The 25,039-nt window shown below is 40.8% G+C and overlaps 1 protein-coding gene across 2 annotated transcripts in view; it reads right to left on the reverse strand.

Annotated features, from left to right (window-relative positions):
• The window catches only part of LOC103471261 (uncharacterized), a 125,023-nt gene that overhangs the window by 14,146 nt on the left and 85,838 nt on the right, over positions 1-25,039 (reverse strand). Inside the window, exons 4-13 of one of the 2 annotated variants that reach the window (XM_017307184.2) lie at positions 19,688-19,893; positions 10,713-10,796; positions 9,047-9,203; positions 8,121-8,226; positions 7,772-7,915; positions 7,159-7,291; positions 6,419-6,448; positions 3,316-3,429; positions 3,076-3,221; positions 2,145-2,305 (exon numbers count right to left, since the gene is read on the reverse strand). In XM_017307184.2, the coding sequence (XP_017162673.2) occupies positions 2,145-2,305; positions 3,076-3,221; positions 3,316-3,429; positions 6,419-6,448; positions 7,159-7,291; positions 7,772-7,915; positions 8,121-8,226; positions 9,047-9,203; positions 10,713-10,796; positions 19,688-19,893 (1,281 nt within the window). The remainder of the gene's footprint in view (positions 1-2,144; positions 2,306-3,075; positions 3,222-3,315; positions 3,430-6,418; positions 6,449-7,158; positions 7,292-7,771; positions 7,916-8,120; positions 8,227-9,046; positions 9,204-10,712; positions 10,797-19,687; positions 19,894-25,039) is intronic. The other variant, XM_008420140.3, reaches the window with a different exon arrangement.

The following is a 25,039-nucleotide window of genomic DNA, read 5'->3' on the forward strand; positions in this document are numbered from 1 at the left end:
GTGGGTAATTTAAGTGTACATTTTGAAATTGTCAGGGAAAAATGCTGTTTGGTAAACCTTTCTGAGCTGATTTGTGTTTTGGTTCAATGTAGAGTAGAAAAACACAATGGTGGCTCACATTGTGGCGATTTATGATTTGTTCATTATTTTGTCAAGATTTCTACTTTGTATTCCGTGAATTCTCCAAATCCTTATCATTTATCAGTTTCTGAAGTTTGTTTGAATATTACGCAGTTAAAGTTTACATGTTTTTGAGTGCTGCGTCCTGCTCTCTAACTACGTTTTGGTTGCTTACCCTGCTACTTGAGAAATCTTCAGTTTTCTAGATGAGGTCACCCGATCCTTTTCAAAATGTCCTAATATTTTACTCTCAACAGGCCCAGAAACAGACCTACGGCATCGACAATCCTCCGCAATGCTTAACAAAAGGAGAAGAGGTCCTTCACCACATATTTAAAACATTGAATAGACGTTATGAAGAACTGGGTGACCCTGTGATAATCCCCCTCTTAGTAGAACTGTGCATTAGGAAAACATTTATTGTATGATTGTGTTAGTCCGTTGCAAACGTAGGCTTCAGACAGTATTTCAAACTGGTGAAATTAAAAACGTTTTATCGTAAGAATTTGGCTTCGTTAAAATAATTATATGTGGCTTTAGCTGGTGTATAGACAAAAAAAAAACATTTATAATTTCTCAATGACTGATACTTATCAGCACAGCATCTATTACTGGCATGTAGAGCCTGAACGCTTGGTGCAACACACAGTTTTTTTTTTTGTGATACAGATACTGCATACAGGTACATTGCTTTAATTACACGTTTCTCACAAATTATGAAGTCCTAATCCTTACTTAAGAAATAAGTATCGGTAGGAGGCTTTTTTCCCATGTATTTACAAGTTCTACCAATAGGTGTGTGAGCTCCTAATAAAGAATCCTCCACAGCCTGCTGACACCTAATCATGTTGTTCATGTGCATTCAGTGCAGTCAAAAAGAAACACTGCAGAGGCTCAGTCTGTATTTATAGCATCAGCATGATATACTATTCATAAATCAACCCGCTCACTCAGAGCCAGTCTGTTCTTCTCCCAGTAACATTTTCACATAATAATAATAACCATAACATTACAGTTTAGAGCAACAGAAGACCGTATCCTCAGTTTGTCAGGACCTGCTCGGAGATGCTCTGGGGGAGGGGTTGGAGGGGGGGGGGGGGTCAGAAGGTGTTAAAGTGTTTTGCAAACATCGCTGTACGTTGGGAGACGTGTGATCTCCTCCGTGTGAGGACACAGAAAGCTTCAGACCCTCAAAATTAGCTGCCTGGCTAATACCTCATGTTTTCTCCTCTCGGGAGTAATTCACGGTACAGCTGTTGATACAAGGGAAATTCCCAAAAGGGGGAATAAAAACAATTTGTTAGACAAATATTATAGTTTCACATCTGCAGTTGACATTCTCACACTTATCATGGAAGTCAAAGATGATAGATCGTGAATGGAATCCAGTTTCACCTCCTTCAGAATCATTTTTTCCCTCACAAACTGGTTTGCACGTTCACACAAAGAGAGGTAATTTATGACGCTGAACGCTTTAGTGAGAAAAAAAGATATATGGCATTTAGAAGTAACAAGATTGAAGGAAAAACAATTTAGGAAGGTCATTTAGATAGGAAGTAGCAGTGCTTTGCTGTACAGTTGCCCTTTAGATGGATGATAATTTCACGTGTATTAAGATGGAAGTGACAATACAGCTCTTAGATAGGCTGGAGCTGACAATTTTATGCATGCAGCCATGTGTATTTTACTGTTTCTTCAATGAAAAGAGTTTCTGTGCATTAGATGGAGAGCTTAGGACTTGTTTGGTATTAGTGGGATTATTTAGGTATGGTAAATAAAACCTGGAGAAATCTGAGGATTAATGAGATTAAGATGTCTTTGGGTAGAGCAGGCAAAAACTCTCAAATCATTTCCAACTGTTAAAGATATGTCATATCTTTCAGGGGTCTGGTTGTGCCTTAAAGCTGATTTCCCATTAATCGAATAACACAACACCACATGTTCTAAATAGCATAACACACAGGTCCAGCAGAATCTAATCACTCCTGGTTTGCTGCTGTCAATCTGGTTCAGTATCTACTCACAATCTGGGTGTTCATAAGGCAGCCAGAGGTGCTTGTCGATGTACTCTGAGGCGTGGCACTGCTCCTCCCTGGGATCACTGTAAATGTCTTCACATTCATTGGTGTTGCACATCTGGAACTGGTAAGTTGCCCCTCTGCAGGGCCGGCCACCATTGGCCGGGCTGGGAAAAACAAGAGGCACAAGAAATGTTCTTGGCGTTTAAGTAGTAATTTGTTCTTTTGCTTTTTTAAAATTTTTTATTACACTTTAAACTAAAATGATCTCTTTAGCCCAGTGTTTCTCAGTTCCGGTCCTCAGGCTCTCCTGCTTTGCATGTTTTAGGAGTTTCTATTCTGCCGCACACCTGGTTTGAACCTGTGGGCGATTTAACAGGCCTCTGCACCACTTGAGGGCGGCACAGGAGGTCATGCAATCATTTGAATCAAGTGTTCTGTAACAGAGACGCATCTAAAGTCTGCAGGGCAAGGGGGGGCTGACGACTGGAACTGAGAAACATCCTGTAATGCTGCCTTAAAAATACACAGTGCTGGTCACATTTACAAGTACACCTGGGAATCGCATCCTAACTTTTAATTCTGCAGTAGGTGACTTTTATATATATATAATATATATAACATAATTCTTAAAACTGTGACCATGTCTTGACCTCCGTGTGGTCTTGCAGACAACTTGCAAAAATGCATTGCTCCTTGTTGGAAACAACCAATCAGAGGCAGGAGGAGGGCCTGTGTGAATTTAAAAGGAACTATGTGCGCTAACACTAGTTGGTTGTCAGTGACACTATAACATTTTTCTTGCGATCCAGTTGCATGTAATGATTTATTACTATTGCTATTGCAATAAATGATTACCTTATTTTAAGTCCGTTTACACACCTTCACCTCATGGCCGTGGTGGACACTAGACACACACTAGAAAATAACGTCATACCTGGGATTGTCACAGTTTCTGGTGCGAAACTGCACTCCTCCCCCACAGGTTCGTGAGCACTGGCCATACTCGCTCCATGATCCCCAGTTTCCATCTTGCTTCATGATATCAGGAGTCAACCAGATGCAATGACCTTTGAAGCAGTGCTGCCCAAGAGCACAGAGATATGCCTAATTTAGCAACTACATATGGTGCGTAAAATCTTTTACAATATGTTTTTTTGTAAAAATGTAGCAATACCTTTCCATTCCCACACATGGTGCCATCAATGGGTGGCCCCTTCTTGGTTTTGCAGAAGAACGGATTGTCTGGGTGACTGCACCACAGCTGCTTGCAGGGGTCAAACGTACGGTACTGTTTGGGAGCACAGAGGTTTCAGCATATAGTCAAAAACAGCAGATCAAAAATAAACATGTTGCTTAACAGGTCAATCAAAATGTAAACTGATGGGAAGTTTAACACTCAATAAAGTTGAGACGGGAGGAGAAATGCCACAACAGCAGCAAAGACAGAAACATACCAAACAATACCAACACTTAATCTATGCAGAGCCACTGCAGTTTACACTGGGACCCACTGAGGAACACACAGCAGTTCATGCAAATTCTGTTGACAGATACAGAGCCCTGCAAAAGTAATCCTACTTGTTTCGCATAATCGCACTTAACAATGACTAACATTAATACATTTTAATAGGATTGTAGGTGACAGACAAACACAAAGCAGCAGTAAATTGTGAAGTGGAAGGAAAATGATACTCAGCTTGTAAGTCCTTTTACAAACAAAATATTCTGATCAAAATATATTTGTACTCAGATCGTTTTACTAAGATAACCCTAAATGAAGTCCAATACAAATTCACCTGTGTGCAATTTAATTTGTATACAAATACAATTCTCTTAAAGCATCAGAGGTTTTTGGAAGAGAAGCTGCTTGTTCTCTACAAACAGCTTCACATAGACCAGAGAAAATTAACTAGATCAGAAATAAAATTGTGAAAAACTGTAAAGTTCATAAAATCATATTTCAAACTCCAGTTAGAGTGAGACTTCACAGTGGAAAAGCAGCTTTTTGATACCCAGCCTGTTTGGTTCTACCCCAGTTTGGAGCGTCTCCATTACGATCTGCTCCTCACTGTTACGGGTGTGATTATAGTTAGGAGCGTGGGCAAGCCAGTAGTGTGCAGGAGCTGCAGTCAATGCTCCAATGATGTTTTCAGCGACACTCAGCAATGGAGAACCTGGTGGTTGTAGTTTTTATGGAGCCAACTAAACCAGATATTTCATTTTGTCTTCTAGAAATTCATTTGTGGAGCAAACGTAACGAAAACCATTCAGATCCAGAGTTTCACACATAGCTGCAGCTCAGACGAAACGTCGACCGGAGCTGCACAGTTCCTCGCTTCGTCATTGTTGCCCACTCCTCAGAAAGACTTGCTGCTTTGCATGGCTGCAAAATCACTGTCATTCTGCTCCGAAATGCATGACGCATGTGTTCCTGGCGCTGCTCGTGATTAAACTCATAATTACGCCAGACCACACTGTGCAGCTCTTTGATAGCAGACGGCATGACTGCCGGTCCACAGTGCTGGTTGAGAGGTTGTTTGGAGTTTGCAGTGACGTACATCACAGGCCAATCGATGAACGCAGTCTGTTTTCGATCAAATTACTTGCATGCATTACCCTTCTTAGAGCGGCCAGTACTACTCCCGAATTAGGTACAAAAAAAAAAAAACGGACAAGAGCTGTGCTGAGCCATGAATCTGGTCAGGATGGACCGAAGCAGAACTGGTTGAAGCCACTCTAGTGGAGAAGCGGGCTCTACAGAGTGGAGTCCAGTCCTACATCTGAACAAAACGGCAAACCCCTCAACGCACCGCAGTTCCCCTAAACGTACAGGCCAGGTAAATAAAGCTATTATCACCGAGATACTCAGGGTAATGTTAGAGGAGCTGCAGAGACCCACAGCTCAGGTAGGAGAATCTGTTTACAGGGCAAATTTTAGTTGTGGGCTCCAGAAGACAGACATAGTCGATAAAAGCCACACTGAGTCCAATGAGTAGCTTACCCCTGCAGGGGACACCGAATTCAGGTGGAAGAACATAATTTAGTCAGAGGACACCGACACTGAACATTCTGACCTTCATGCAAACCATTCTTTGAAGAAAAACTAAGTGCATATAAACCTGATCACTGGGTTCACTGTGCAACAGAACAAAGACCCACATAGCTGCAACTGTCTGGATCAGTGTATTCAGTGTTGGAATCTGATTGTGAAACTGTGGCAAAAGTAGTCTATTCAAACGTTCTCCTGTTTTGCAAAAAAAAAAGCATGAAAAAAATGGGCCATAATCCCAGCTTCTCTTTTCCAAAAACTGATGAAAAAATGACCAAAAGCGTCTGCAGCTATAATTGAACCAAAAGGTGATTCGTACAAGTTAGAGAGGGCTTAATAAAAATCTACATCAAACATGGTATATGTATATAATTTTCCTTCCACTTCACATTGACATTTTGCGTTGATCTGTCACACGAATCACGCAGCATGGTGTGCCTGTAACAATTTTAGAACTTCAGGGGTTATACATACTTTTGCAAAGCACTGTAAGGAGGGTCAGAGGGCAGAGTGTTTCAAGACAAAAGGTGAGATATCTGTGACTAATGAGATGTCTCTCGACATGGCTTGAGAAGCAAATTCAGCAAATTCCCCTCCTTGTCTAAAATGAATCAAAGTGCCATCAAACAAACCAGCCTGCCCTCCTCTCTCCTCTCCCCAGAACCTCCCACCTACCATGACCCTGAGGGACTTCTACAGGTCAGGAGTTGACTTACAAACATCGGCTCAGACTGCGGTAGGTAATCGTCAGCTGTATATAGACTGGAGGATCCTAAAATACGGGGGGGGAAGGGGAAACAGGGCCTCTGTTCTAGCTGAGCCCTTTCCCCCAAGGATGGGGAAGACTTCTCTCCAACCTTTTCCACTCGTTTACAGTCATAAAAGTGCCAATATAATGAGTCTCTTCCTACCAGAGGTGCAGTGATTTACCACCCATACGCAGAAAAGGACTCCAGGTACAGTGCTGGACGTAGCCATAAGGGCCACACAAATGAATTGCAGGTGTCCCGTTGTTTTGAAGGATTTTGTAGTGGCTTTCTCTTAAAGCACAAGCATTTTAGAATCCTGCAGACCAAATCCTGACAAAACTGAGACGCAGAGTACAATCAAAACGGAAATGAGGGAGCAACATTACATACACATGACTTTGGGGAACAAAAAGAACGAGAAAACCTAACAAAACAAAATGACACGTCCACACGTCCTCCTGGAGGTGGGGTGGCCTTACCTGCGATCCTGTCTGGCCCACCTTTTGTAGCTGAGGGGAATGAGTTTGACAAGAGAATAGAGGGTAATCTAGCAACGTGTGCAAGCCCCTGAGCAAACCCTTAGTCAAGAAACAGCTTTGCAACAGTGTGCCACAGTGGCTTCACAGTCACAGAAAAAAGATGATGCTGACTGTAAAGGAAGTACAAGATGCCAGAAAAGATGCTGCAGCTTGATGAAACTTCTCTACAAAATGTCTTGTCTTTACAAAATGTTTATTTCTAGCAGGCTCATGTAAAGGCACTGTGGTATCAAGGCAACTGAGAGGCTATATAAAGAAACTTCTTTTCTTTTTGTAATTAAATTAATGACATTAAAAAGTAATAGCTAACAAAACCAATTACCTGCTTTTAAGCAAGATGTCAATCCCACCAGAGGCCGGGAGAAGAAACAGAGGACATCAGAAAAATGTCAATGGCTACGCAAGTCACTTATTTTGGTCAAAGGTCGTACACTAGCAGACAACACTGGGCTCAGTTAAGAAGCCCAACTCTTAAAATTTGAGAAAATTCTTCAATAATTCAAGCTATTTTACAAACCACAGTGGAAAAAAAAATCACTTTCAAACTATGTCTGTTGAGGCTTAACATTTACCTGTCGCTTGTGCTTAGAAGCTAAAGCAACGCTAAGCTTTGACTGAAGATGCGCTCAGCGTGATGATGAATGAAAGTTAAGCGTTGGCAGACTGCGGGGGTCTCTTACCGCGGTGCACATGGTGTAACCCACACCGAAGTCAAAACGACACTGTTCATTCATGGAGTAGTGCAAACCAGGAAGCTGAGGCAGCGACGGCCAGTTGTGGTCAAACGGGTCGTCCCGGAGACAGTCGTAGGAACTGAAGGGGAAGTGAAAAACCTTTCATTTTCTTTCCTTACCTGTAATGTTCCTACATTTCCTGGTACCTCTGGTATAAATGCACAAGAAAAGCTAACTTTTTTTTTTTTACATTTTTATTGTTGCGGCATGTACTAAAAATTTGTCAAACTGAATATTTTGCTCAGATTTGCTGATTTATCTGATTTAAAAACTGTATCTGACTAGGACAGATACGATTTCGTGCCCTGTTCACACTAATATGAATATTTTATGAAAACAGACACATTCTGCTCTTGACAATAGGCAAAATAATATCTTGGTGAGAAAACCTAAGATCTTTAAACACTTTTTGTGGCGTATGTCTTGTTTGAGCTGGACATGTCAAATCTCATAGCAGCTGCATGTAAAAAGCAACAACACTTGAGATCAGAGCTGACCATAGGAGTCTACATGTAAAGACTCCTGCATATACTGATATGTTCTGGTGCTCATGTCTCACTGAAGGTAGCGTCCGAGCTCCTGCATGCTACATCTGGACCACTGGAAGCGGTGGAAGGCAGCTTGCACCAGAGGAGCCATGATGCTGCCCATGGGCACCTCGTCTCCACAGCGGTTCCCCTGGCCATCGTGCTCCATCCCAAGCCTACGGATGAAGAGAAGAAGAACAAGAGTGGTGGTGGAGAGGACAAAGAGCAATAGAGACAGAGCGGGAATGTGTGGAAGGAGTAGATCAAGGAGCAACAGAGGGAGGATTCAATCATCACATACTGACCACTTGAACAAAACCGTGATGAATTAGTAAGCGACTGCTTTGCTCTCTGGTCTACTTTGTTACTGGTGACACTTACACGTGCCCGGTTTCATGGGCCACCACAAAGGCAGAAGAGAAACCGTCCTCGTGGTTCAAAGTGCAGCTCCTCACCGGGTGGCACATCCCCGTCACCGGAGCATAACCTGAACAACAACCAGCGGGAGAGAAGTAATGTTTGAGATTTACAGACTTACTGCTGCAGCACTGCCGAAACATAATCATAGACAAAATGATAAAATGCTATATTAGCTAGGTTTAATCCTCATTTAGGAATAAATATGTGTTTTTTTTTATTATTTGGTCAAGTAGATTTCCTTTATCAAATCAAAAACACATACCTCTTTAAATTTTGCTTTATTAACAACAGAGCAGCTCTACTCATCTTAAGATTACTTTACACACACACACACACAAGGACTCCGTTTACTCTTCTTGTTACTCTTTTAGCTGTTTGGTTTGTCAGGATTTTATTTCAGGGGCATCACATTTTGGATGTATGGTTCTGGAAAAAGGCGCTGTCGAAGTGCAAGCCACAAACATTTACGTTCATGTGTCTAATCTTAATTCCAAGACGTTGGCTTCTCTCTTTGCAAATGCCAGTCTTCAGCTTCCTGTGTGTGTGTGTCCTGCACTCTCTTTAATTGTGGAGCTGTGGCTGCCTCTTCTCTGTATATTGATTTTCTGCTGCTGAAGGCTGCGCCCAAGGGCAGCTGAAGGGCTTCTGGTTAGCTAGGCCACTGGCTTTAGAGGCCTCTCCCCTGGGCCTGGCTGTTAGCTTGTGCTCTTCTGCATAGAAAACCATCAACCACTAAAGCCACAGTGCACCTTGCAAATTATATGAGGCAAAGGAAGGAGGGTGCACACTTCTCTATGTGTCTACAATCTTTTTTGTTAAAAGTGTGAAGACGCAGCAAGAGTATAATGCACAACAGTGTTGAGTGTGTTCATCGTGTCCTTTAATACCCTGCATGCCCGTGGGCCCAAATTCTTGGCGTGTCAGGAAAATGGCATGATCATGATACTCGGCGTCCCCCGTGTCTTGCTTCTGCTGCAGAAAGGCCCAGCGACACACGTTCTCCAGACTCTGAGATGGGTTCCCAAGTTCAATCAGGCTCATGGACTGAAACGCAGAGCAACACGAAAGAAGTGCAGGGATTATTTAAAAAACAAAACAAAAAAAAACAAAAAACAAGGACATCCCTGTTTTAGTTTATGTATGTACAGCAATTTATTTCACCCTGTAGGGGGCAGTGTCACTGTGTACTTTTCTTTTTTTAATCATTTTTTTGATCTTAGAAGATCTCACAAACTGCTGGAGCATTTCTTCCACTTCATCACACAGAGAAACACACAGTCTCAAAGAGATGCTCGAAAGCAGCACTCTGTTAATGAGTTTTACAAAAATATCTGATTAAACAAAAACCCTAACTAGACTCCTTTAGAGCTATATTTCCTTATCTAATATGTTCCCTCTGTGATCTTCATTTCTCTGTCTGTTATCAAGGTATCTCTTCATATCTCTTTGTATTTGCCTCTTTTTTATTTTTTGCTCAGTGTTTGAACACATGCCTAAGGTGCAGTTGGTTCACAAAAGGAATGCAACATGAGCGAGACATATGGCCTGCCTCTGCACACTTGATGGAGTGCTAAGTATGCACTCGGCTCAGCCCTCATTTAGACGGCGTAGCCTGTACGTGTGCACCGTTTCCAAGTTGCTTACGTGTGTTTGAGTGCATTTTTTTCATGATGCCAAAAAAAATGTGTTTCTGCAACGGTGCGATGGGTGCAAATGTAGCGCAGTGACTGCATGTGAGCAAAGTGTGGGTGTGTGAGAGTGGCTGCATTCAGGGTCACACAGTCAATCTGCAGGCTGTCTGGGTGCAGCTCTGTTGCTGTGGTAATTGGGAATGATGGACAGCCAAAGCTTTGGGTGAAGCTGCATAGGGGCTGGCCCTGAATGACCAATGCATTGTAACCTGTGTGTGTGTTGTTTCTGACTTCTGCTGGGGCTGTAAGGGCAGCTCCACCAATAAAATCACATGTGCTATTCAGTGGGTGATCCCGTCATTTCTGCCATTCAGCATCCTGCCACGCTTCTCAGCACAGGCATGCAGATAAAGTTACAGTGAGGAAGAAAGGGATGCTGCCCCTTATTGCCCTTCTCTTTATGAATGATGGAGAGCTGTCATTGATTATTTACCTTTGTCTAGACTGGAGGTGATTCTGTGCGGCAACCTGCTAGGAAGAACAGCGATTGCATAACGGCCAGAGTTTCTGTGTGCTTTGGTGGTGAACTGTGAAGGCGTGCGACTTGGAAAAACTCCCCTGAGATGCTGCATGCTTTTAGTTCCTCTTTTGCTCAGTCCACTGGAATAACAAGCTCTGGGCATCAGTCTGTGTGTGTGTGTGTTTCCTGATGACTGGATGTGTGTGTTGTATATTTGTTTATAAGTTTGCTTTAGCTACTTAAAGGACGAGTAGCAAAATCCCTGTGTCACGGATAATGCTGACATAGAAACAAAAAGACAAACAGGGCGAGCCCAAATCCTGTTGTTCTAAAGTGTAAGCGCTTCAGGAACTGCGGTTCAGCTGTTTTCTCAGCAGGACTTCGAATCCTGTCAGGTCTCACCTTGCCATAGCCCAGCATGATTATCCGCACCAGCACCACATTGATTTTTGCTCCCAAAGAATCGTCATGGTAGATTTCGTTCACCTGGAGCCACAAAAAGCAAACACAAAAGGCAAAAGCTGTTAAATGAGATGCACGAGTAGATAAAACGTTGGGAAAGCGTTTTCTGTCCAGAAGTTGTGTAAGACTAACTGGATTGACACTGTTTGTTCAGATGAAACTCAGATTGAGCTTTGCAGCCACGCAATCCTCTGGCATGGTTAGGTATAAAAAACACAGAGAGTGGACCCCACAGGATCAAATGTTTCTAAGCTCAAAGTTAAGTGTGACACAACTGGGGTTTTAACTTAATACATTCACAAAAAATAAACAAAAATGGTGGTACGTTTTGATCATTTGATGTGGTTTGCATTTTAGGTGACATTATATAACAACAGTTGTTTGGTCAAAAATACATTTGAAGTTTTCTTTGTATTTTCATGAAAATCAACACACTTTGAGTCATATCTAAGCTCAGCTTCACATTTGTAAATTAGTTTAACCAGACTGAAAAAAATATTATGTCACTAACTTTTCTGACTTTATGGCCTTCTTAATTACCTCTTAAATATCTTTATTTCTAAATATTGTCAATTTTACAACCTTTAGATTAATATGCTGCTATTAAAATCAGGTGAAAAATAAGGATGTCTTTAATAACAAAAAAATATATAAATATATATATATATATATATATATATATATATATATATAAATAAAAATAGTGGCCATTGAGCAACTGCCCCACATCTACAGAACGTGTCCAGGCTCTTCTAGATGAAGGCTCCCACATACAAGGGCGTATTTCACTCAATAGATCGCACGCGACCTAATATGAAAATTAAACAATGACATTATGTGGCGACTTGTAATGACTTTTGAGACATCTAATAGCTACCTTTCTTGCCGAGGAGTTGGCGACGGTGTTATGAAGTTTCTAGTTTCTCGTTGTAACATGAAAAATGGTCTCTTGTGAACTGAAGGACAACTTGGATCGTCCAAAACAGCCTTTACAGAAGACGTTTGATACAAAACTACTCAACTGGCCAAGAAGTTTAAAATAAAGTTTAAAATGATTTTTTTATTAAAATAAGCCAGTTAGTGGAATATTTCAACCTTCTTCTTTTTTTTCTAAAGAACACCCTTATAAGAGGTGATAAATGCACCCACTTCAAGAAATATATTATTTAGGACTAACAAATGTGGGAGAGAAGGGAACAAGAAACAATTAGGAAATTGTAAGGAGATTTGGGCTCCCATGAGCAAAGATGAAGAGGAGATGAAGAAGATGCAAAGGATGGAAAGTGCCTAATGCAAGGAAACAAGGTAATGTGTAACAAGGGAGATGCAGAGAGCACTCTTTTGGCACACACACTCTGACACACAGAGCCACAAAGCCAAAGAGAGAGAGGGAAAATTGGCACTAAAGTCAAGGCCTGCTGTCCTCAGTGGCTGTGTTTGGTGCTTAATGAGGCAAAGGGATGTAAAAACAGACAGCCATAATGAGATGGCTGATGGACATGCTGCAGAGACACACACACACACACACACACACACACACACACACACACACACACACACACACACACACACACACACACACACACGCAAACACAAGCGCGCACACACACACACACGCAAACACAAGCGTGCACACACACGCATACGCACACACAAACTCTGCCCACAGAGAGGTGCAGCGATAAGGAGGAAACACTGCAGAGACATGGAGCAAGAGACAGGTATGAGTGGAAGCTGAGGGGAAGCTGAGGAATGCTTCGAACGCAGACGGAGAGGCAAAGGAACAGAGGAAAGAAGCTGAATGCAGTGGGGAAAACATGCAGAGAAGAGCTTGAAAAGGAATGAGTTCTTAGAAAGCAACTATATCCCAAAGTAGGAGAGAAACGATTACTGTTGAAAGAAGAGGATAAGAAAAAAAAATAAGCTAGATTTTCCTCCTTTTCATTTATGAAAGAAAACACCAAGCTCTAAACCTCCTATTGAGAATGACACAATAACCATAAAAGCTATTTGTTAACAACTGAGCAAAAATAATTCACTTAATCATATCAGGATGTTTGAACAAGAAGACAAAATAACTGGACTGCAATAAAATAAGTTATATTCTTGCTACTACAGCTACAACTCCTAAAAGTATATCTGAATCTATCACGACCTCTTTCACATGAAAATAGAAAAGCTATAGAATGGTTCACTGTGTGAGGTTTGGGGAAAAGCAGGTCCATATGAACGTCCACAGGTACATGGAGCTTAAACGTTTTTTATCACCAGTTACTGCAGACAAAATCCCAATTTGTGGATCCGTTTCCCAAGTTCTGCATTGGTCACAAGCTTTGACTTTTTGAGAATGATGTCACAACTATAACTTTGGGTAAGCAATCCACTTGGAAAACGTCTCAGACACAGTGGAAAACCTTCTCCAAATCCACAACACCTGTTTGGGCCAGAAAAACAAACTTCCATAACTTCATTAGCAATTGATTAATTTCAGAGTAAGGATTTGGTCAACTGGTCCTCCTAATCTCAAGCTTCAACAATCAGTTTGGAGTGTCCTGTCCTTATACAGTAAGCTTTCACCGGCAGCCTGACAATAGAGATTCCTCAATAGCTGTAGTAACACACTCTCGGGTTCCCTTACTTAAAAACTGGGACCACCAGCCTGGTTTGTTTCTCTACAGGTGTTGTTGTCTCAGTACTCCATCTAACACCGAAGAGGAATATCAACAACTTTCCAGCAATGTCTGCAGCCCTAAGCATCTCTGAACAGATCTTGCTCACCCACTGGTCCTGCAGCCAGCACTCAAAGTTACTTTGCAGCTGTTTAAAGAATTAACTCTTCTGACTGCTTCAGATCTTTTCCGTCTTCTGGGACTTCTGCTTCTCTGTTTTGGGTTGGCTGGAAATTCTTAGAAAAACATGATTGCTTAAAATACAGTTTTAGGAAGCAAGATTTTTGTTTTTTTGTTTTTGTTTTTGACACACCTGGGAATAGCAAGCAAAGAGATTGACAAAACAAGAAAACCCAATTTAAACATGACCTGAAATAGCGAGAAAAGCCAAACAGGATTCATATTCCCATGTTCTGGTTGTAAGTTTGATATGTGAAGCTTACTTAGAATTTTCTGTAGCATGGAGTCAGTGTAGCCAACCTGATTAAAAACAGCGGTGAGGGTACTTTTTTCTGGTTGTTATAATCTAACCCAACAAGGGCTTGACTCGTGTCCCCAGCTGAGAGATGCACTGTAATGAAAGTCCAAAATATTTTATACATTATACAACTTCAGAGTGGACCTTGCCTCTCACACAATGACTGCCGAGATGCTTTTCATCCTCCTCCCGAGTCAGTACAGGATAAAGTGGAAGTAGTGAAAGCTTGGAATGAATATTTTATCAAGTGTCTTGTTTGGGTTTATGTGAGGTTTTTATTCTGTGTTTTGATTGCCATGTGGAATGGAGCTCAGCAAGGACAAGCACTCTTAAGTGTGATCAGCAGCAAAGTTAGCTCTCTGTAAAGCAGTGAAAACGGAATAATAGTTTGTTTGGGTCTTGTAAACAAGAAGCAGACAACATTACATATGCTTTTACAGCCTTAACCCACTTTACTACTGCAGAAGCATTGGACCTGTTCCTCCTGAAGCGATTACAGTTTAGGGGGCCATTATCATCACCGTCATTCTTTGTATGTACGCTTAGTATTGAGCTCAGTATTTACTTACATTTCCTTAAGGAGTAAATAATATTTTGCATAATTTCATAATACACTTGAGATTTACTACTGAAATGAAAAATCTCCCGCAAACGTATCTGTAAGCATTGAACTTCTTATTTTGTGATGGCACAACTGCAAACTTTTAAGATGTTTTTAACGAAATTAAATCCTTGTGCTGTGCAGAAGATTTGAGTCATAGGGTAAAATTAGTCCAATCAATATTAATTCGGGTAATCTGAATGTCTTTCAATATTTTGACTGTTTTACAGATTTTCAGTATTTTAAATTAACCAGAATTGTGTCTACACATATTAGAAACCTTAGGAAAGAACCAACATTGCTATCTTTTCCTAACAAAGACACCCTTCACTCGCATTTTGATCATTTGATTAAGGTACAAATGCAACACAGTTTAACAAACAGATCATGCGTGTGCTTTGATGCCTCTCTTGTTCTGAATAAGAAGGTTTTCTAACACAAATCACAAATCCTTCTTTCAACTTCCATTTATCAAATTTCAGACATTCATGGAGAAGAAACCCTGTCCCACATCTCGGCTTTTTCTTTTCTTTTCTTTTGAATTCAACAAAGATGTGTTTTTCTGTAGCAAACATATTCACTGTGCCATAATGAATACTTATTTAATTATGTTAATTAGTATCCCATAATAGCTTCAAAATTAATTGATGGAGAACCTGCATGACCGTGTTGTTCATGTTTTGTCCAACCCATCTTGGTTCTGCTGCCAAGGCTTCATAACTTTTGTCTCACACCGTTGTCATCTTGGGAAGAAGTCGCACGGCATCTGTTTGTATGTCGTGTTTGTTTGATAGAAGTGGACATCCGGGAGGGTCAGTCTGTGCTATGCCTAATCTAGCCCGTTTCCTTGACAACGGCTAAGCCAGTTGGGGCCAGTTGACTTCCAGTTGAGCAGTGTAGCATCGACCCAAGTCTAACGAGAAAGACATTTCTACTTAATAGCATTCTGAGCACGGCGAAAGTACAGCATCTTATTTACCCAACACGGTTTTTTTGTGTGAAAAGGAAACATAAATGCCTGGTACCGGAGCACAGGTGTAAATTAAAACACCTTAATGTAAAAATAAAAATAGAAAAAAAAAAACTCTCGCCACACAATGCTTGCTTATGTACTTGAATTTGGTTTTTTTGGGGGGTTGTTTTTGGATTTGAATTTTGTTACCACTTATGGTTTTACAGGTACAAATAGTTTCACTGTCATTTTGGAAAAATATGTTCATTAACACAGTGCTTTAAAACTTGGTGTCACTGTTTTTTACTGTTGTCACTGAAGGTGCAAGACGTTTCATTTAGTCATTTTGGAAAATTTGTTAAAAAAAAAAATACTGTCAGCTGCTGATGAGGCAGGATGGAGCAATCAAAACAAAACCTGGCAAAAGTGTCACATAAACTAAATAAGCCTTGCCGTGACTTTTCTATATCTTTTAGTCAACACAACTGGGAATACTATGCTGAGACCCTGAACTTTGGCACCTTTTAAACCAAGTTTCTGTCACAAGCTAACGGGTCTATTCCTACCTGTAGTGCACTCGCTTTCCCACCTTCTTCCTTCATGTATTATTGTGTCTATTCACTGGCTGAAGAAGGTTTTGTAAAGGAAAAAAAAAAAGAGAATGATTTTGATGATCTCCTGCAACCTTTACACAAATGATAATTACCACACATAACAAAGGTAGACAAAATGCAGATCAGTTTACTAATAAGGCTCATCAAAATTAAAAATGCACAGATAAACAAACCACCCTTTTCAGCAGTGACTATTAATATACTCGGAGCGAGTGATTAACGCGTTGTGGCTCCCTTGTAAAGGTCTTACTAATGAGTGAAAGACAGGTAGACAGACAGATTACCTCAAGTTCTTTGGTTTATCGCTGTTTTGTTTAGCCCTGGAATATTAGAGTGTCATATAAACACACATCACATGAAACGTGGTTCCTACAGAAGCCAGAGCAGTAACTCGCTTCCACTTTTGTTTTAAATAATGCACACTGTGCTAAATTCAGTGTTAATTTGAGAACATACCCCGCAGAAACAAGCTTGTGTAAGTGAACGTTCAAGAATAACTTTAGTTCAAATCAGATATTATATTTATAATTAACAAAAAAAACATGATCTCAGGGGGATTTACAAGAAAAATCAAGTCGAATCTAAGAGGTGTGATCCGTCACGTCAATGGATGTTATCATCTTGCTTAACATTTTTATTAGCTTTTCAATTAGATTGGCAACAATTTTTAGAAAACATTGATACGATTCTGTGGCACAAGCATCAGAATATACAGACACCATACATACCTCCATTAGGCACGACTGCTATGAAATGTATGTAATTGCTACTCTACCATTGCAGCATTGACCCAATATTAGCTTTACTCAGTCTCATGTCAAGCAAGACAAATTCTTTGTTTACGCAGATGAAGTTCAGAGACCTCAACTAAAAACTCAGAGGCTCCAGTTGAGGACAGGATGGACTACTTTCTCATTTATTCAACTAACTTCTACCTCTCAGGTTGAAATTAAAACAAGATATCAGATAATTAAATTATATCTATGTTTTTTTTGTTTTTTTTGCTGGACCTCTGAATTCAACACACACTCAAACAACCTAGAAATAAAAGGAGTTTTCTTTGCTGGACTTTGCTGTTTTTGTCAACAACTTGGGGGATTACTGCCACGTTGTGGTAGCAGCAACACATTTCAAGAAAAAGCACGTAAAAACAAGACGGGGATTTAACAAAATACAGTCACTGCAAAGATTATTTGAATTTTCATTTGGTTGGAGAAATTGTCAGCCGATTAATACAGCAGGAAACAAAAGAAGAAAACACATGGGAAATTAGTGGGAAGCACTGAATACAAAGACACATTTAGTCTACCATGCACATGCAAATAAACACACCCACACAGAAACAAACACACACTCACACAAGCACGCACGCACGCGCACACGCACGCACGCACTCACACACACACACACACGCACACACACACACACACACACACGCGTGTACGCGCACATACAAACACACACACACGCACGCACGCACGCACACATGCAAACACACAGATTTTGACACTCCTGCTGAACTTTGCAGACAAGGACTCAATGGTTTTCTGTAGGCGTGCTTTGATGTCCTGCAGACAGCAGTAATGTCAATTATTTTCTGCGCCTCAACCGACACAAACACAAACAGATGATCCACCTTGGCCCTCGGCTCTCTGCAGACTTCATTTAACACACAGGTGGAAATACGAAGGTGAAAGAAGCAGAGCTGGAAAATTATCGCATTAAGAAAACATGTGAAAAAGACGAAAAGGGTGAAAATGACTTCAAGGAAAACAAGATTTAAAAAAAAATAATAATTTAAAGGCCTTTCCAACAGATTCTATTATAAAAGTTACCTCATGAAAATTTTGCCCAGGTTAGGTTAATTTTTCATGTTCTATGCTGAATAAATAATCTTCTTCTGCTACCATTTTTACTGTGCAGACCTATTATTTTCTAGGTATTGACCATTGCTAATAATGAGGGAAACTGGCAAATGTCAGTAAGAATATAAACGATTTTGTGCTGATGTTGAAATATCCTTGTGAAATGATTCTATGTAACTAAAATTGGCCAAATGTAAACTTTAACATGTTGGAAACTTAAAAATGTTAACCACATACCCAAAACAAAATGACCACCTCATGCACAGATTTAGCTAATTTTGTCCGTTTTTTTTTTTTTTTTTTTAGCCTTTTTTCACGATTATGCTCTTTTATACATTTTTTAAATGTAAATACATTAGATGTACTTGCTTCAAAAGTAAAAGAATATAGGGTGTAAAAAAAATAAGCAAATTACCCATTGCTCTGTTGTGTTTATGGGACTTTGTTTCACTTTCACAATAGCTTGTCATTTTCCAAAATGTTCTTTTCACCAAAAGTGTTTTCTTGTAAACCTTTCCTACCTCTTGCATTATATTTCTAAAGTTTTTTTCATGCTGATGCAGATTTGTTGCCATAAAACTACCCGAGCAGTGCTGCTGACAGCCGGGGAGAGTGAGAGAAAGACAGAGAGAGGAAGAGAGTCAGACATCGCACACCCATCCTGAAGTGAGCAAAGCAAACTTTCAAGAAGAAAGTCGCCCAGATGCCACGCGTGGGAGGAAACCCTTATTTATTTATTTCTGTTTATCTGGCTGTCAGTAATTTATTCCAAACGCGCTGTTTAAAATACTCCTCCCCCCCCCCTTTCTCTCCATCTCTTCCCCACAGATTAAAGCGGGGCTGCGACAGGGCTGCGTATTCCCTTCGCCTATATTGTCTAACAAATATCTAAAAAGGGGAGGTAGGGAGCAATGGCAGCTCTTGTTCTTTTCCAAGCGCTGAACTGAGACAAAGAGGTGTGGTAGGATTTGCAGCTCTGCGCCTGCACCTGCTTAACAGTCGGAGGCTGGTTCCTGGCGCAGTGGGGTCGCAGTACAAGCAAAAGCAAACAGCGGCACTCGCACAAACACACACACAAACGGATGCATGGAAACACCACTCTCACCACAGGTTTAATTTGCAAAGATTAAAGTGTGGAGTGTGGAGTGTGACACTCGAGCTCACACACACACGCATACATGCACACTTGTGACAACACCTGGGAGCGTGAGTGCTAAGTGTTGTTGTGGCCCGGAGCAGACTACCTGCTGTTTCTGCATCTTTCTCTCTCTCTCATACACACACGCACACGCACGCACACACACACACACACACACACACACACATGCACACACACACACAAAGAATGATGATATGACACAAATCCTGATGAAAAGATATGCGGAAGCCCCTTTAGCACAGACAGAGCACCTTGCAGACACACACGGTTATACACAAATGAAATCTCATCATATTCAGACAGAGAAGAAAGGATTACCTGTGGCTGATTGCAAGTAATCCTTTCACATGTAGGAGGGGAATTGAATCCCCATTCATTGTGTGTGTGTGTGTGTGTGTGTGTGTGTGTGTGTGTGCATCCGTCTACGTTTCTTTGACCTCTCTGTGACTTTCTTTTCAACTCAAATGGAAGAATATTTTAATTTAATTCAATCTAAAGCAGGCGAACAGGTGTGGGTTTCAGAAAGTCTGGGAACCTTCGTGTGACCCAACTAAAACCCAGAGACACGGACACTTACGATGTTCATGAGCGTGAGCAGGTACTTTTGCACATGCTCCTTCCCGTGAAACTGGACCACGGAGTCGTCGACGCCCAGCAGCACCTCGATGTTGTAGGCCCTGTCCAGACTCTGCCGGCGCACCCGTGAGGCCCGTGTGTTGTTGATGCTCTGCTGCACGCCACGGTACAGAGACTCCAGGTCCATGAGGCCGCCCAGGTCTGCACCTAATGACACGGAGCACATAAAAACACACCTTTTTATTTTTTTACTGTACTTACACTAAATCTGTCTATCTATACATACAAATGCATTTCAAATAAAATTCCGGGTTTCTCAGCAGGACGGAAACATGAGGCCGAATATCCGGAGAAACTGTTCACTTGGCTCAAAATCCTACTTATTTTGTGTCCGTCTCAGCTGCTAGATGTATGTCTTTTAGAAAGCATGTCGAGTACAGCGAGAGAAGAATGTGTAAAACAAACAAGTATAAGTCACGTAGCAAATTTCAACACAATATATTTTTGTTGAGTAAGCACATTCCCATTTTGAGCAAATCAAAAATGTCCTGCGTGTTTATCCGAGTGTAGATTTTGAAGTACTCGACACAAAACATCTTAGAGGAAAACACCCCATTTTTGAAAGCATCTACCTTTGCAACAAAAGACAAAGGCTGACCTTGTTGTAACGCCTGACCTAAATAACACTGATAATAATAATAATAATAATAATAATGATAATAATACACATGCTTTATCTCTAAACGTGTCACTGTGCAACAATCACATTCTCTGTGCATCTTTGCAGTCTTCCGTTGTTTTGAACACTTTTGCCTCTTGTGTGTTCAAACTGGGATACATATGCGATGTCTGTGTCTGTCTCCCGTTTTGCTCTCCAAGACACCAGTTGACGGAATCGAGCATGTGTGTCCTTTGTAACCATTGGTAACGGTGCGGCTATCCTTCACAGATCCTCTCCTAATCAACCAAATATTTCTACTCCCATCTGAATAAAAGGAACAGATGGTGCTTGCTAAACACATGGATTAAGACAGCTCCTTCACACAGGGGCTGCCCACTCTGCTCTTTCCTTGGCTTACTAAAAACATGAGAAATGCTAATTACACAGGAAACTCACTCTGAGGTTACATTTACTCGTCTTCTTACAGGTAGAGTACGTTAGAAAAGCATTTATGTTCCTTGCAATTTTGCATGTTTAAATAAACTTCATTGTATTTTTCATTTATTTTTTGGTATTTATGTAATAGACCAAGATTTGCATAGTTGTGAAGTGGATGGACGATTTTCAAAATCAAAATCTTAAAAGTTTGTTGTGGATTAATTTTAATCCCATTTTACTATAATACCTGAAAAAAAAACCGTGCAATGAGTTGTGTTTAGTCCCTTAGAAGTAAACAGAGTTCACCTGTGTGCATTTGGACTTGAGTAGTTAAAACGATGAAGTTAAAAGCCTTTTAAAGAGAGCTCGAATTAAAAATAGCAGTCAAGAGATTAGAACTGTGGAGGAGTCGCAGAGATTTACAGCTTAGGTGGAACAATCTGTAGACAGAACGACTGTTTGGTTGTTTTGGAAGAATGGCAGGAAGGAAGGGTCATTGGTGGAAGATTGTTGTTTTCCGTTTACCATAACAGAGGTACGACACACAGCAAGACGGCAATGGGTTATACGAGACCAAAACTGAACATCTTGGAAAATTAGCAAGATGGATATTGATAAATACATGGAGATCCGTAAATAAAATCTATAATCTTGATGTGCAAAACCTAACAGATTTTTACTGCAATTGCACTTAACAGAGGTTTGATCAAGTATTAAACAAATAGGCATGACACAATTTTCAGACTTTTATTTTAAGATATAAATATGCATCCTTTTTTATCCTTTGCAACTATTAACTACTTATGTTGTGTAAGAAATTAAAGCTCGTGTGTTGCAAAGTAAACTACAGTTTAAACTCCAGTTTAATCCTGTCAAGTCAGACAAAAAGCTAAAGCCAGTAAAGAATATAAAGCGTCTTGCCTCCTGAGCCAAGGTCATCGTTCCTTTACCTGCTACACCTGTGCTCATGCAAAGGCCATGAGCGGCCAATTCATGCAGTACAGGTGGATTTAATAAAGCGCCATCATTGTTGACTTCAAAGCTTCAAAATGCAGCTCAAAGAGATGCTGTGTGGGTGTGTTAGCAGGTGTGGGTGTGTGAGCACTCTGTGAACAAACATTTCCGATTGGGCTATAAATCACTGTTGCAGCACGAGCTGTAATTTAGCTGAAGCTGGGCAGCTGGGCAGCAGGACCGACTGACCGCGGAGCTTTATTTGGAAGGGGCGAGGGGTTCAAAGTGCAACATTACGGGACCGGCGGAGCTCTGACACCTTGAGTTGAAGTGAGCGTCAAATGGAGCAAAAGAACAAAAAAAAAAAAGAGAGAGAGACTCAAGAGAAAGACGGGTGGGAAAGGAGGGGGAGAGGAAGAGAGAGATCCGCCACCTTGTCTCCCAATCAGCAAGGGGCATCCTGCTTTCCCACTCCCTCTTATGCAACGTTTCCAAGACAACGGGCTCATGGGTAAAACAACAAACACGTGGTTAACGTTGGCTCCTGAGTCGCGAGCAGAATTAATTTGAAAGTCTGACTATTATCCCATATCTGCCCACATTCCAGCGAGTGAAAGACACACCAGCACAGAAGCAGAAAAATAGGAGGTGGGGGCAAAGAGAAACAATAATATACAGACACTGAATGCTGCTTCTGCTTGTTAGCACAAAAACCGGCATTTAAGGTGGGTTTACATCACAACAACTTGGCTTTTTCCTAGTTATAGCCACCTTTAAGGAGCCTGATGTCATAACCACCATATTTGCTTCAGGAAATAGGCTGAGATATTTTTACCTTTTACTTACGTAATGCTAAAGGGGCAACAAAATAAAATAGTTCTGTCTTTTAACTTCTTAACTTAGCACCTCGAAAACAAATCAGACCATGTAACGTTGCATAGCATGAGGCCAAAAGTGATTAGAATCGGAAGCTCGCTTATGCTAACGCACACGGAGCAATCGGCTAACGTGTTAAACCATCAAATATTCCCATTTCATTGCTTCTATGTCCTTGCCCAGACTTGCAAAAGCACTATTTTCTATTACTTCAGCTGTTTTACAGCAAGAACTTCAGCAGGAAAAAAAAAAAAATCATGGCGCAATAAGGCACAAGAGAGATTGAGGGAGGTGAGAAGCAGCGTCGAGGGGTTTGATGGATGAGAGATGGAGATGAGAGAAGAGCAGAAGGACCTTGGCTCTTGTGAGTTTCCATTCAGGCTTTCCGTCTTCATCCGAGTTTGATGGGGTGAAGCAAAGCTGTGCTGCTTTGTTTCTTATTGCAACGACTCACATCAGCCTCATATCACTGACAGAATCCAGATACGATTCCTTGCAAAAGTGTTTAGAGACACATTTGATCAGATTACAAGCAAAAAAGCCTCGGTGTATTTAATTAGGGATTTTATGTGAGATTTCCACACAAAGAATACCATGATTGAGATGTGAAAGGAAAAGAATACATGCGTTTATATTTTTCTTACAAACAAGAATCTGAAAAGTGTGGCATGCATTTCTTGGGGCATGTATCAACCAGCTTTGCAACAGAGGGGCTGATATTTTTTTTTACACTCTCTTTTCAATATAGTGAAAGTTCAGTAAGGTTAGAGGAAAACAATTTGAAAATCAATCAGATTCTTAGAAGTAGACTTTGAATGAACCACTTATGTGTGGAAATTATTTAATGTTAACTACTACATGGAGATTTGTATGTATGGGTTGATTTTTTTGCTGAAAAGTGAACTTCTGCCTGAGTGCTAGGTGTTCCTGAAAAGCACTAGCTTGAGTTTATTCTCATCTATTTTCCCATTGGCTCCAACCACCTTCCTGCATCTCTAGTAACCTTCCTCATCGTCTTTGGCAAGGTTCCCTGTCCTTGCTGAAGCAAAACAGGCTTACAGTGTGATTGTGCCTCCATCATGTCATATTGCGGGCCTCTTGGCTTCTTCTTTGATTACAGTTCTCCTTGCAAAACCTGCCAGCTTAGGTGGGTGTGCCACATTGTTTCCAGTTTCACATTGAATGAAGCTTTTCATAACGTTTCACAATATCTTTTTTTTAAAGCTGTTCACAACTGAGTGGTGCGGCAGACACCCCTCATGTTGAGGTTACAGTTCATTTAACGTGTGGCTTTACCTTCTGTCTTTGACTTTATCCTGTCAAACTACTAATACAAAAGGACATTGGTGCCTTCATTCTAGGTGCAAATCTATGAGACTTAAAGAAAAGCTGGATTTGTGCTGTGATTAAATTAGCCCCAGATGGTCTTTCCTAATCAGGTGGCTTCTGTATGCACAGTAGTTGCACTGATTTAGAAGAATCAAAGTAAACAGGACTGAAGGTTATGTTTGGAACAGGACAAAATGCTAAAACAAGTCCAGAGTTAAGGATACTTCTGCAAAGCACTATCATTAACTGAGGGTAAAAAAGAAAAAAAAAAGTCAACATTAGGTGGGACTTTTAGCCTAAAACCTTTTGTCCATCATACACAAACCCTCATTTCCTTTTCTTAAGAGAAGCTTTTATTTCCATTTGATGCTTTGAAATGGTTCTCGTCTTTAACCCCCCCCTGACCATCTCTCATACACTCTCACCTTACATGTAACCCTTCTCACACACACTGCTCCTGCTTGCCCTGTGTTTTTTTATTCAGGTGGGGTATGGAGTGTGGCCTTATTAGGAGACAAAGGTTCTTTGTCTTTTCAACCTTTGCAAAATGTCAAGAATGTCTGGTTGCCTGCTGAATACTATGCTGGAAGAGAGGGTTGTTTGACAGAGTAACAACAGCATAACAGGAGATGGAGAACGGCGATAATAATTTGGGTCAAGCAACACTTTACTCCTGAGCAGCGACCTTTGGTAAGAAGGTGTGGACATCACTACAATTTGCATGCAAGATGACTGCCTCTGACTCCCGATGGCGATGGAGTCATGGATCTATTCGGTATTTTCAACACAAAGCCTTTTGACTACAATGACAGGGCAGAATTGTCACCCTGAAATCTTACTTCTAAAAAAAAGAAAAGAAATGAAGGGGATGAGATTTATGTAACATGTAAACTCTTACATTTAAGGGTTTTGTGCAGTCTAAAATAATATGAAGAAAACACCATAGAAGTGTTTTCCTCAATTCCACTTGAGAATGATTCAGCAATGAGGTAATGTTACAAACTTTTCTAAACTAAGGTTAAGCAGCAAATTTAACCTATGGATGCGCTGATGGGAAAACTATGGACAAATTGTCACAGGAGATTGGAAGTAAGA

The sequence above is a fragment of the Poecilia reticulata genome, chromosome 10 (assembly GCF_904066995.2).
Source record: "Poecilia reticulata chromosome 10, P_reticulata-male-v2, whole genome shotgun sequence".
Lineage (NCBI taxonomy): Eukaryota > Metazoa > Chordata > Actinopteri > Cyprinodontiformes > Poeciliidae > Poecilia > Poecilia reticulata.